General features: G+C 37.4%; 1 protein-coding gene and 1 pseudogene across 10 annotated transcripts in view; one reads left to right on the forward strand and one right to left on the reverse strand.

Moving 5' to 3' along the window:
- Nucleotides 1-14,326, forward strand: part of CHD6 (chromodomain helicase DNA binding protein 6) — a 197,470-nt gene that overhangs the window by 47,159 nt on the left and 135,985 nt on the right. For all 10 annotated transcript variants that reach the window (XR_006354944.1, XM_043987068.1, XM_043987070.1 and 7 more), the window contains one exon: nucleotides 3,440-3,496. Coding sequence is in view for 9 of the 10 variants with exons in the window: in XM_043987068.1 (XP_043843003.1) it covers nucleotides 3,464-3,496 (33 nt within the window). In the remaining variant the exon portion in view is untranslated. The remainder of the gene's footprint in view (nucleotides 1-3,439; nucleotides 3,497-14,326) is intronic.
- On the reverse strand, nucleotides 12,366-12,500 carry LOC122745143 (annotated as a pseudogene).

The following is a 14,326-nucleotide window of genomic DNA, read 5'->3' on the forward strand; positions in this document are numbered from 1 at the left end:
AGCCAAGCTTCCTGGGAAGCTGGGCAAAGAGGCAGAGGAGAGAAGTATGTGGATACCTTTATAAAGGCATAGAGAAAGAGAATGAATATCCTGTATAAGGGACAGGAAGAAGCCCAGTTGCACTGGACTATGCAGTTGCACACAGACTTGTCTGTGTGTAAGTCTGGACAGTAGGGTGGAGTGGAGGACAGATTGTGAAGAGCTTTAAATGCCAGAGCACTTAGGACTTGATCCTAGAGGCAGTTGGGAGCTATCGAAACTTCTCAAAGCAGGGGGTGTGACATGATCAGACTTAAAATTTAGGAATATCATGTTGGCAACTTGGGAGGGTGAAGGGGAGGAGTATGGGAAGCCAGAGACAGGATAGACCAGTTAGGAGGCCCTTACACTGGGATAGGTAAGACTCTATAAGGGTTTTGAACCAGGATGGTGGCCATATGAATGGAGAGAAGAGGACAGATAGGAGAGATGTTTTAGAGGGAGAATTAAAATTTTGGTAATTGGTTGGATTCGGGGTGCAGTGAGGAAAGTGAAGGGTCAAAAAAGACACTGAGATTGTGAAAATGAGTGACTGGAGAGATGGTGGTACCTTTCATAGAAATAGGAAAGTTTAGAAAGGATTAGTTTTGAGGCAAAAAAAAAGTGAAGAGTTCTGTTTTGTATAGGATCCATCTCATTTTCCATATGGTTAGTATTTTGTGATCCTTTTTAAACTGTTCATATTATTCTGATAATTTGTGTCTAGATCTTAAGTAGCCCTTGCTAGTGATTTGTCTAGTTTTTTTAAAGCCAATACCAGATGTTTTTGATAACTAATGCTGCATAATGTGAGATCATTTTCATTTTTTATTTTCTCTTGAATTAAAAAATTTTTGTTCTTCCAAGTGAATTTTGTAATTTTTTTGTCTTGTTCTATATAGTAACCACTGATAGTTTGGTATAACTCTAATTTAATTCAGATAGTAGCTTCATTTTTATTGTATGGGTGCAACCCAGGTTACAAACATTGAATTTTTCTCCAATTATTTATACCTTTATTTATGTAATGGCCATTTTGTAGGGGGTGTGTCTGTTTACATTTGTAAATCTGTGTGTGTTTGGTAGGTTAATATCCATATTTTTTATGAATTTCAGTTATTTTGAATGGAATTTCTTTTTCTAATAGTTCTTCCTAGTTTTTGTTAGTAATGTGTAAAATGCTGGTGGTTTTTGTTTATTTTGTATTCTACTCCTTTACTGAAGCAATTCCTCATTTGTTTCTTTGCTAATTCTCTGGTTTTTATTGCATAACTCATCATCTGTAATCAGCTCTCTACTTAGAATACTATTTCTTCCCAGAAAGATTTTAAATAAGTTTGTAGGATTTTGCCACTCTGTTGCCCTCCCTCAGTCCCCAGCCAGTCAGCCTACATTTGTATATACACACACATGTATATATTGAACGCTAGGCATAAACAAGGTTGGATTCACATAGCACTTCACACCTTCTAATCACCAACTATTTTATTTTAGTTTGTATACCTGTTTTACTCTCCAACTAGATTATAAGCGCCTTAGGGTAAGAGATTTCCATTTGGTCTTTGTATTTCTCTCCCCATCCCCACCCCCATTTCAATCCCTTGTACATACATGTTTAGGAAATAGATATTGAATTGAGCATAAAGAAGGGAAAGAGAAAACAGAAAGAAAAAGATACAGAAAAAATGAAGCTTTTTATCTTAATATTATTCTCCTAACTACCTTTCAAGAATACTCAGTCTTTTTCATACTAAAGATTGACTCATTCTCAACTATTTCCATGTTTGTTCCCTACCCATATTCAGTTTTCTATTAAGTGGGTAATAGGAAGCCACTGGAGATCTTTACACAGACAAGTACTGACCAAATCTTTGCAGATGTAAGATTATTCTGACAGATAAGATAAAAGTAATGTAGTCAAGAAAATCTGTTTGCAAGTAACTTCAATAATAGGTAAAGAAGAAGCATTTATTATGTGCCAACTATGTGCCAGGCACAAATATTATCTCCTTTGATTCTCACAACAACTCTGGGGATTGTATATGAAAGCTAGATTTCTCCCTCCAAGGAGTTGAAAGAGCAGACAGGAGGAAGGAGAAACATTTGGTGAAAATTTTTTCCCCAATAAGCTTAGCAGTGAAGGAGAGTAAAGATATAAAAAGTACCTTAGGTAGGAAGATAGATCAAGGAAAGGTCTTTTTTGTTTTTTGGTTTTGTTAAGGCTCTCATTATGAATCAAGAAGTTTGGGGAGTGAAAGAAGAAAAGAAAACTGATATGGGTAGGGAGCAAACATGGAAATAGTCGAGAATGAGTCATTGGAGGCCCTCTAATACAGTCTGCTGCCACCCTTCTTTCCAGCTTTATTCCATGTCACTCCTCTCCCTAAACTTTTTGCTCTAGCAAAATCAGACCACTCTCTTTCTGCTCATCCTCCTTTCTCTCACACACCCGTTGCCCTAAGCATACTGCTTCCTATGCTTAGAATATTCTCCCTCTTTTTTGTCCTTTGGAATTTCTTCCCAACCTTGAAATATTTCCTCTAATCCCCCTGCTTTATAAGGATCTTTGATCTGGGGTTTCACATAGTACTTTGTGGTGTAGCTTTCTAGTGCACCTATATGTAATCTTGAATATTACTATTATCTGTGTTTATGTTTTTATTCACCTGGGCTAGAAGCTTTGTGAGAATAGGGCTTGTTTTACCTAAACTTTGTGACTGCCCCAGAGCCTAGGACTGTATGCTGCACACAGTGCTTCTTAACAGAGATTAGTTGAGTGAATGAATGTAAAAGGGAGGGTGTCTGATATGGGAGTCGGCTATATGTTTGTCACCAATAGAAGCCTGATAAACACATGAGGTTCTGTGCTCAATAATAACTTGAAAACCTCTCTCAGAAAATAATTGTTTTCAGGTGTTTACATTTGAGTTAGATGAGCATCAGTATCTGTTAACAGTAGGGAAAAATTCTCAAAAGGCCTTCTTATCTGGCCAGATTCAGTGATCTGAAGCAGTTGGTACATTAAATCATCCCTTGAATTCCCATGAGCATTTTGCACCTCTCATGTGATACTCTCAAATTTTATCTTACCATTATAATGATTTTGTGAACCTGCCTTATCTCCCCTATTAGACTACAATTTCCATGAGGGTACAGAGTGGACTGCCTTACCTTTCTATCTCCAGCAATGGATGTTACATATTTATAGTAAGACTCAGTGTATAATTTTGATTGTTCACTTAACACTTATAGTTTAAACTTTCTCTGGGAAGATAAAATATCACTTGCTAAAAATAGAATATAAAAATAATCCCTCATAATTTTTCTTTGCGATACAGTCAGGTCTGAGGAAAATATTTTTATTTTTTAAATTAACAGTATGTTTTGAGTTTCACCTTGAGTTGTTTGTTTTATTTTACAGAAATAAAATTTGTTCCCCCAATTGATGATAATGAAAATACAGAAGAAAGAGAAACAGGTTGGTGACTATATCTCCTTTGATTGCTGTCTAAAATACGTAGATGTGCATTAATGGGAATCAGTGCTGGCATAATTGAGTCATTCATTAATTTCTGAGGGTGTCTGCTTGCTTGGTTCTCCCTGTCTGCATAGTGACTTAAAACTTACCTCCGTGGTCAGGGAGTCCTCAGTCACTAGGTATTTTCTCCCTAGAACAACCTAAGAGGGTAGAAAGATGATAAATAATAACTGAATATATTTTGAATTATAACACAAAGCGAAATGAGTTGAGGGAGGAATTGTTTTTCTTATTTTACTTATTTGACTGAAATATTGTTGCTTTTATGTGTAAGATGTACTTTATTTATTACGATTACCAATAGTGAGACAGTATGACATAGCAGATAGATTTGGCCTTAAAACCAGGACGACCTGAGTTTCAAATCTTGTCTCTGACCCATACTGGCTGAATGACCCTCAGCAAGCTCCTTTACCTCCCTGTGCTCTAGGCAGAGGCATGCTACTAAATGTTTAACAAGCTGTGTGCCTGGCACATGTTTAAGTTTAATCGGTTTATTGGCACTTTCTAATGTCTAGATAACCAAGAAAGCAATCAGTCAAGTCTTAATTTGTAGGTTGCCTATTTCTGACGTGTAAATGTTCACATTGAAATTTTACAATTTGAATAGGTTTGAGTTAGCTGTGCATACCCCTGCCTGAGGCAACACTCTAAGACTAATTGTGGAAAGTGCCAAACTTGTGTGGTTAGAGTGAGTTTCCTTATCCAGGAATTCTTTAGACCAGTGAAATCACACTTTCTGACCCTAGTTTCCTATTATTGATCATTGTTTTTGTATTTGGTTCTTGTTTCACAAATTTAAATTATTGGAGTAGGGGGCAGCTAGGTGGCGCAGTGGATAAAGCACTGGCCTTGGATTCAGGAGGACCTGAGTTCAAATACAGCCTCAGACACTTGACACTTACTAGCTGTTAACCCTGGGCAAGTCACTTAACCCTCATTGCCCTGCAAATAAAAAAACAAAACAAAAACTAACTGGAGATTAAACAATTTAATCTTAAGAATGAATGGGGCTAAAGTACAAATCAAAGAACAATCAATAATAAATTATTGGAGTAGGCAGAATTAAGAGCTGAGTGTTCAATATTAAGTTATTGAGCTTTTTTAATTCAAAGTAGAGTGAGTTGCTGCATTTTGGTGACTGGTTTCCTAAAGGAGTTGATTATAGGGTTTGGTCATTGTAGGTTGTCGGCCTGCAAAATCCTTTGTGCCTGATTAGGATCTGCTAACTGTGGTCAAAAGCAACCTGGACCTTTGATTCTGTGTTGGGTAGTATAGAATGGGAGCATCTTGTACCTGTATTTGAAACCTTAGTTAGGATCTCTGTCACCCTCTTTTAAAAAATTAAGACACTTTTGTTGGGGGCATCTTGGGACATTGTGGATAAAGCACTGGCCCTGGATTCAGGAGGATCCTGGAGTCAGATCTTGGCCTCGAGCACACTTGTCATTACTATGGCTTGTGTGACCCTGGGGCAAGTCACGTAACCCTCATTGCTCCATAAAAAAATGAAGAAAAAAAAAATACTTGTTTGTTTTTACTTGCTAAATTCCCTCTATATCTTTCCTTATCTCCCCTCCCAGAGACCCATTACATATAACAAAAAAATTTTTAAAGAAAAAAAAAAGGAAAAGAAATTAGCAAAACTGATGTCTTTATAAAAAATGTATGAAAATATATGCAGTTACATGCTCCTGAAACTCCAGCTTTGCAAAGGGGAGAGAGGAGAGGTCTTCTCATGTCTCTTGGGGCCATACTTCTTCTTTGAAAATTTATGTTAGGGCAGTACAGCTGTGCATATCTTTGACCAGCAATACCACTATATAGGTCTTTATCCCAAAGAGATCATAAAAAAGGGAAGAGGACCCACATGTACAAAAATATTTATAGTGCTCTTTTTGTAGTGGCAAAGAATTGGAAATTGAGGGGATGCCCATCAATTGGGGAATGGCTAAATAAATTGTGTTGTATGAATGTAATGGAGTACTATTGTGCTGTAAGAAACGATGATCAGGCAGATTTCAGAGAAACCTGGAAAGACTTACATGAACTGATGCTGAATGAGATGAGCAGAACCAGGAGAACATTGTACACGATATCAACAACATTATGTGATGATCAACTGTGATAGACTTAACTCTTCTCAGCAATACAAGATAATTCCAAAGGACTCATGATGGAAAATGCTCTCTACATCCAGAAAAAAAGAATCTGTGGAATCTAGATGCAGATTGAACCATGCTGTTTCTACTTTTTTGTTTTTGTTTTTTCTTTTTTGAGGTTTTCCCCCTTTTGTTCTGATTCTTCTTTTAACAACATTGCTAATGCAGAAATATGTTTAATGAGATTGTACATATATAACCTATATCAGATTGCTTGCTGTCTTGTAGCAGAGGGGAGGTAAGGGAGGAGAGAGAAAAAATTGGAACTAGAAATCTTATAAAAACAATGTTGAAAACAATCTCTACATGTAACTAAGAAAATAATAAAATACTTTTATGACAAAAAATATAAAAGAAATCTGAAGAAAAGAATTTATGTTAATTTTCAGTACTTTGTAGTTGTGGCTCTGTAGTTCTGTATGTATTTTTTTTGCTCTGCTTACTTCATAGTATATTAGTTCATATAAATCTTTACATGATTTTCTGTGTTCATATTTCATACACTTTTTTTACAGCACAGCCATATTCTATTATAATTACATTCCACAATTTATATTTTCTAATCAGTGGACATCTACTTTGTTCTTCTAGTTCTGTGCAACCACAAAAATGGTGTTATAAAATTGTTTTGTTATATTTTGAAACTTTTCTTTTATCAGTGAACTATTTAGGGTATATTCTTAGTAGTAGACTATTTGGGTCAAAAAGGTATGGTCCTGGGGCAGCTAGGTGGCGCAGTAGATAGAGCACCGGCCCTGGAGTCAGGAGTACTGAGTTCAAATCCGGCCTCAGACACTTAACACTTACCAGCTGTGTGACCCTGGGCAAGTCACTTAACCCCAATTGCCTCACTTAAAAAAAAAAAAAGTATGGTCCTTTTAGTCACTTTATTTGCATAATCCCAAATTAATTTCAAAAATGGTTGTACTTATTCCTAGCAGAGCTGGTGGTGGTATAGGGTAGGATGGAAATAGCATTGGCTAGGGACTCTGTCAAGGCAATATGCCATACTCAAGTGCCTGAGCCGGTACATAATGAATTGGGAATGTAGCCCCCTTTTTTCTCATTGGAGGGAAAAATTAAAATGAATAATCAGTGGAACTATTTGACCTGTTTGTTGCCAATCTTAAGCAAAAAGAGTAACAATTTAATAAATCTGTGTATTTTACTTGACTCTCATCTGATGATTAAAGTTGAGTATTGGTTACTCTCAAAAGAGAAGAGAAAGAAATATGAACATTGTATTATAGACTGAATCCTGATAACCCAAGGCAAAATCCTAGGAACAAATAATTTTCATGTTCCAAGAAATATCTGTGTTTAAGAGTTATCAGTCCAAACCTCACACAAATACATACATACACATAAACACACACACATATATATAAATGATTCATATATACATATGAATTTTTGACATTTTTAAAAGTATTGTTACTCAACCGCCCTTTATTTAATCTTAGATTTTAAAAATCCTGGTAAAAGCAATAATAATAATGTGTCATTGAACTGTTTACCAGAAGAAAGGGAAACCTAATCACATTTGGCCTGATTTTAGCTATAAACAATAATTTACGTAAACAATAGGCTAGAATTTCAGACCTGATTATAAATCAGACTAGTATAGAGTCTTTAATTCTGTTGGCATGGATTGTGAAGTAATGGGAACAAACCTCCTGGATACATACATATTTCTTTGGAAGTGAAATGTATTTGAAAAGATTGAAACTATTCTGTTTTTGTCATTTTGAATAATTTTAAGTAAACAACAAAAAATGGGGGTGGAGCATGCTATGGATGGTATTTAATTAATTTTTAGAAAATTGTTGTCAATGTTGAAAGGGAGTGTAATATTGAGACTAGAGCCCAAAACTCTGGAAGACCTAGGTTCAAACTCTGCCTCTTATGAATTGGATTTAAGACCCTGGGCAAGTCAGTTCACCTTTTAGTCCTCTGGGCAGTTCTTTAAGGGATAAGTTGCACATTAACTGCAGGTTTCTATTAAGAGAAGCTTTTCACTCCTCTTCTGAACAAATCATAGTTCTGGAACCCTACAAAATCTTAGTGTGTTACTCTGGTACCTTGAGCTTAGTGTATCCTTTATGACCCCTTTTTAAATCTGCCAGCAAAACCCACCGTTCAAGATTTGTTTTTTATTTGCCAGCATTGCTGCTTCTAACTGTTAAACACAGTAGGGAAATTTTATTGTCCAGACCTGTGATTTCACTGGTGTAGTGAACTCACAATAAGGAAATTCCTTTTAGCAGTACTGTTTAGCACCTATTTTGCAATCATTCAGTGAGTAAGTATTTACTAACTGCCTACTACGTGCTAGGCACTGTGATACTAGAACAAAGATTGAAGCAATTTGTACTCAAAAGGAGCTTATATGAAATGAGAAATATTTGTATACATACAATATAAATATATAGTGAATAAATACAAATATATACAAAGTAGTTAAATACAAGGTAGTTTGAGAGGGAGGGCACTATCAATTGGGATGGTCAGAATTCATATATATATAGGATGATACTCAAGGTATGTCTTTTTTTTTTTTTTTTTTGGTGAGGCAATTGGGGTTAAGTGACTTTCCCAGGGTCACACAGCCAGTAAGTGTTAAGTGTCTGAGGCCGGATTTGAACTCAGGTACTCCTGACTCCAGGGCCAGTGCTCTATCCACTGTGCCATCTAGCTGCCCCTTGGGGTTTTTTGGTTTTTTTTTTTTTTTTTAAGGTAAGTCTTAGGAAGAGAGAGAGAGAAGCAGAGTTGGAGAGGGAGTTTATTCCAGGTATATGGGATAGCCAGTGCAAAGGTATGGAAATGGGAGCTTTGTGAGGAAATGAAAGGATGCTAATCTCATTTGGCTGGATTGCATAGTGTGGTAGGGTGAGTAATATGCTGAAATGGGGCTGGAAAAAATAGATTGGGGCTACGCTTTTAAAAAGCGAAACAGAAGAGTTCATATTTTATTTGGGGACGATAGGAAGCCACTGGAATTGATTGAGTAAGGGAGTCACATGGTCAGACCTGCACTTAAGAAAAATTACTTTGGATGAGATGGATTGGAGTGGAGAGATACCTGAAGCAGTTAGACCAGTTAAGAGGCTGGTGCAGTAATCTAAGTGAGAGGTGATGAAGACCTGAATTAAGATGGTAGCTGTATGTGGAGAGAAGGGGTCAGGTGCAAGAGATGTGACAATTTCTGTTGAGTGATGAGTTCAGAAATCACATTTTAAAGGATCAAAAAGGGAGTGGGAGGAAAGAATTTCAGGCACCAAGTGTAGGAAGTTTTTTCTAGGATTTTGGCTCAGAAAAGGAGGAGAAATACAGGATGATAGCTTAAGGGAAGGGAAAGTCTAGTGAAGGGTTTTTTCAGGGTGTGGGAGATTTGGGCATATTTGATAACATTAGGGAAGCAACCAGTACATAGAAAGAGATTGGAACATAGAAGAATAATCCAGGGAAGCAGTCTTATGAAGACAGAAGATTGGCCTAAAGGCACATGTAGAACGGTTAGCCTTGAAAAGGAGAATGGCCATCCCGTTATCAAAAATTGGAGCAAAGGAAGAGAGTGGTGATTTTTGGAATAAAGAGAACAGTGGATGAGGAAGATTATGTGGAATGGCCTCAATTTTCTCAGTAAAGTAAGGCAATGTCCTGACTTGGCTAAGATGGAAGAAGGAGGGAAAAGAGTGAGGTACTTGTGGAGGGAAAACCAGGTTTGGAAGAGCTTCTATGGGAAGTGAGAAAGGGAAAAATAGGGAAGAATAAAATGACTTGTGAAGCATTGAGGGCCCAGTTGATTGAATGGTTGCTACTGGTTTTCCATATAAATGTACAGAGAACATAATGAGTCAGATATACAAATATATGTATGTGTATATATCTCTGTCTCTATGCCTATCACTCTCTCATCTATCTATCTGTCTGTCTATCTATCTATCTGAAGTAAGGAGCAAAATCTTAATTTAACCTTCCTTGTTTATTTCATCTTTTCTTTCCTGGAGACAACCAACCCAATCTTGTTTGTATTTGGTTTCTTGATGAAGCTCTAGAGTGCTAGCCAAAGTAGGTCTGTTGAGCAGAGCTGCTAGCTATTTCAGCCCATCTAAAAGCCTATTTCCCTGGCGGTAGGTATCTCTAGCCTTCAGAATGAACAACTTTGGGGGCAGCTAGGTGGCACAGTGGTAAAGCACTGGCCCTGGATTCAGGAGGACCTGAGTTCAAATCCGGCCTCAGACACTTGACACTTACTAGCTGTGGGACCCTGGGCAAGTCACTTAACCCTCATTGCCCCGCAAAAAACAGAAAAACAAAACAGAATGAACAAGTTTTCCTGTTCTCCTACAGAGTCCTCTCCTGGGCCCCAGCCTGTCTTCCACACACTTTGGAGTCCTATTTGTTGCTGTTAAGCTTGTTGACTGACTGGGGCCTCTTGTTGAAGTGCCTTCTTAAACCTGTGTTTCGTTGGATGTTAAAGTCTTCCTCTGGTATTCAAAGAGTCTTCAAAGATCCATGCTGTAAAACATTGACACTGCAGTTATGTCCTTTACCATGCAGTAACTCCTTTTATCCTGGAGATATAAATGGCTCCCAACCCTGCATGTTCTTTCTCATACTAGGCCGATTTCTCTTTGCCCTGGTTTGTTTTCCGGAAACACTCACTGGTTAGTTTATTTGTGGTAGAGGAGAGGAAAGGTAGGAATAGACTAACATGTCTTAGGTTGTGAGATACCACATTCTAAAGGGTTCAAAGAAATGACAGATAGACTTTCATGGCCTACAATTCATGGGATCCTATATTTATAACTGGAAAAGACCTTAGAGGGCATATTGTCTCTTCCTCTCATTTTACAGGTGAGGACAATTAAGTCATGGATACTCACTTCCCAGGGTCAGTAAGTGACATCATTGGGATGTCTTCTGATTAGTCTTCTGACACATCCCACATTCTTTCTACAAAGGAAGTTGGCCCAAGAGAGATGGGAAGCTTTCAAGAATGAAATTCTGAAGCCACAAAGACAAGGAGAAAAGGAATTTAGCACTTGTAGTAAGGAATATGAGTGTTTGAATCCTACCTCTGATACCTACTAGCTATGCAATTCTGGACAAATCACTTCACTTTCCTGACCTCCATTTCTTCATCCATAAAATGAGGATGGTAACAACTATAGCACCTACTTTAGAGTGTTGTTTGGAGTCTCCAATGACATAATTTATAAAGCCTTTTACAAACTTTAAAGTGCTCTATAAATGTCATATATTATGAAGAGATGACCATGCTTCCAAATGATATCAATCACCAAATTAGAAGCTGGGGAAGGCATCAGAGGATGAATATAAAAACACAGCGTAGCCTTGTAATATAATTCTGTTAAGAGGCAAAAGGTTTAGATTGAGACTAGCAAGAAAAATAGAGAAATGAAATCTGAAAGAGGAATGGAAAGGAGGTGATAGGACTACTGCGTGGGGTCTGTGAGCTGGTAACATGATAAAGTTAGAAGGCAGAGCTTCTCACTTCTTATTTTGTTTCTGATTTTTGTTTGTTTGGTTTTTGGGGGTTTTTTTTCTTGTTGTTTTTTTGCCAAGAAGGTAGCAGGGTGTAGTGGGAAGAGTCCTGGATTTAGAGACAGAAGCCTGAAGTTAAATTCTCCCTCACTATTTAGTAGTTATGGACCCTGAGCAAACCATTTAATATCCTTCCAGGGCCTTTGGTTCTTGACCTGCAGAATAAGAGGATCACCACCTCCCTTCCCAATTAGAAATTTGTGTTCCTAAAAATAAATAAATTAATTAAAATAAATTTAAAAAAGAAAGAAAGAAATTTGTGTTCCTTCTACCTGCCTTTACTGCTCTTCAGTCATCTTTGTTAGCTCTTTATCCGGGTCATGTCCACTACCATCGATGTCCCCTAAGGCTCTGCCCTAGACCCTCTTCTCTTTTTCTTCTGTGCTACCTTGTTGAATGATTTCATCAACTCTCGTGATTTCACCTCGCATTTCTATGCCCACAATTCCCAGAGCTATATATCCAGCCTTACATTCTTTTGTCACCAACTGCCTTTTGGACACCTTGTCCTATAGGCATCTCAAACTCAACATGTCCAAAATAGAACTCATTATCTTTGCCACCAATCCTTCTGTCTTCCCATCTTTTCTGTTACTATTGAAGGAGCACTACCATCCTTCTAGTCACCCAAATTTGCAGCTTTAGAATCATTCTTAATTCCTTAATTAATTAATTCTTAATTTGCATTCATTTCACATAGTAAACCAGATAGTTTATTGGCAAATCATGTCATTTCTACCCTCATAACAGTCTCTTACACATCGCCTTCTTTCAGTTCACATAGCTACTCTAATATAGGTCCTCAACATTTCTTGCTTGGACTGTCGTAATAGCCTCCTAATAGCTCTCTCTCTGCCTCAAGTCTTGCTTCACTCTAGTCCATCCTGCACTCAGCTACCAAAGTGATTTCTTAAAGCATATGTCTAACTACATCATCTCCCCACTCAGTAAACTCCAGTTGCTCCCTATAGCTCCAGTATTGAATATAAAGTACTGTGTTTGTCATTTAAAGTCCTTCGTGACCTTCCCTTTCCTACCATTCCATTCTTTGTACACTATACAATCTATATACTACTATACAGTCTGGCTACATTCATTTTTGCCACAGAGTAGGTGGCAATGCCTAACCGTATAAGTGTTGTAAAGGGCCACTAGGACCTCTTCCATCCTTATCAAGAGGAGTGCTAACCTCCTCTTCTTTCATACAACACTGGCTACATTCATTTTTTTGTTTTGTTTGTTTTTTTAGTGAGGCAATTGGGATTAAAGTGACTTGCCTAGGGTCACACAGCTAGTAAGTGTTAAGTGTCTGAGGCCGGAATTTGAACTCAGGTACTCCTGACTCCAGGGCCGGTGCCCTCTATCCACTGCCGTCAATCTAGCTGCCCCGGCTACATTCATTTTTAAAACCCCATGTGTGAATTGTTTTCCTGCCTTGCCCTCTGCCCCTTGGCTTCCCTCAACACTCAGCTCAAATCCTGCCTTTTTCAGGAGGCCTTTTCTGGTTCTACTACCCATTGTAAGTAACTTCCATCTTGAGATTATATTCCATATATATCTATATATATCTTGCATACTTATAGTTAATTGAATATTGAATATTCTCCATTAGAATTTGAATTCACTGGGGCTAGGGACTGTTTTTGCCTTTCTTTATATTCTTAATTCTTAGCATAGAGTCTACATATAGTACTCACTTAATGAATTCTTGTTGATTTTCTGGCTAACTGATTAATCCTGACATCTGGGGCCGCTAGGTGGCGCAATGGATAAAGCACAGGCCCTGGATTCAGGAGGACCCGAGTTCAAATTTGGTCTCAGACACTTGATACTTACTAGCTGTGTGACCCTGGGCAAGTTTACTTAACCCTCATTGCCCCCCCCCCCATAACACATTTACAGGGGCAGCTAGGTGGCACAGTGAATAAAGCACCAGCCCTGGATTCAGGAGGACCTGAATTCAAATGCAGCCTCAGATACTTGACACTGCTAGCTGTGTGTCCTTGGGCAAGTCGTTTAACCCTCATTGTCTTGCCCGCCCCCCCCAAGAAATCTTGACATCAGCAATAAAATGCTGAATAGAGTTGGTATTCAACATATAGAGAAAGAGGAGATCATTTAGTTGCCCTAGATAGGCTCTGTTGAACTACATTGATGACTATTCAGATAACTCTTAGATGTGTTTGCTGATCTATTGTCAATTATCTTTGAAAAATCACAGAGATATAGAGAGCAGGCAGGATATTGAAGGACTGGAAAAAGAGAAAAAAACCTAATTTTCCAAAAAGAGAAGAGAATGACATCTACAAACTATAGATCAGTGGGCTTAACTTAATTCTTGGAACAATTTTAGGTCATTGTATTAAAAGTATGGTGAGAATATCTGAAAAAGGAAGTTATAATCACAAAAGAACCAGCATGGTTTCATCAAGAACGGGTCATGCCAGACTAACCTCATTTCCTTTTTTGATAGGTTGATAGACAAGTGGATCAGCAGATTGTTGTGGATGTAACTTATCTATGTTTTAGAAAAACATTTGACTGTTGTATTTCACCAGAGTTTTGTTGTTTCTAGGTGTTAGTTTTATATGTTGTTGATGTTAATATGTATGTTTTTCTTTTGTCTCTATTTTCATCACCCTATAGCATCTATGTAGGCTTTCTCATGTTTCTGTGAATTACTTTTATTTTTCTTTCCTTACAATAATATGCCAATAATTCCATTACACTTTTATACTATAATTTATTAGCCATTTCCCTATTATTGAGTGCATATCTTGTTTCTAGGTTTTTGTTACAACAAAAAATGTGACTATGAATATATACAAAGTATATGTATGGAGATCCTTTCTTGCTGTCAGTAACCTTCACAAGTAGTCCCAGTGTTGTAATCTCCTAGTCAGAGTATGAACAACAGAGAGTTGTTGTTTTTTTAATAAGTATGATGTTATAGTACATTTTGGTATCATACTGAGAGCCCTCCACTCTTTTTCATAGTTTCTTTTTCTTTCGTTTTGAAATATTTTGTTCATGCTTA

Source organism: Dromiciops gliroides, chromosome 2 (genome assembly GCF_019393635.1).
Source record: "Dromiciops gliroides isolate mDroGli1 chromosome 2, mDroGli1.pri, whole genome shotgun sequence".
NCBI classification, from domain to species: Eukaryota; Metazoa; Chordata; class Mammalia; order Microbiotheria; family Microbiotheriidae; genus Dromiciops; species Dromiciops gliroides.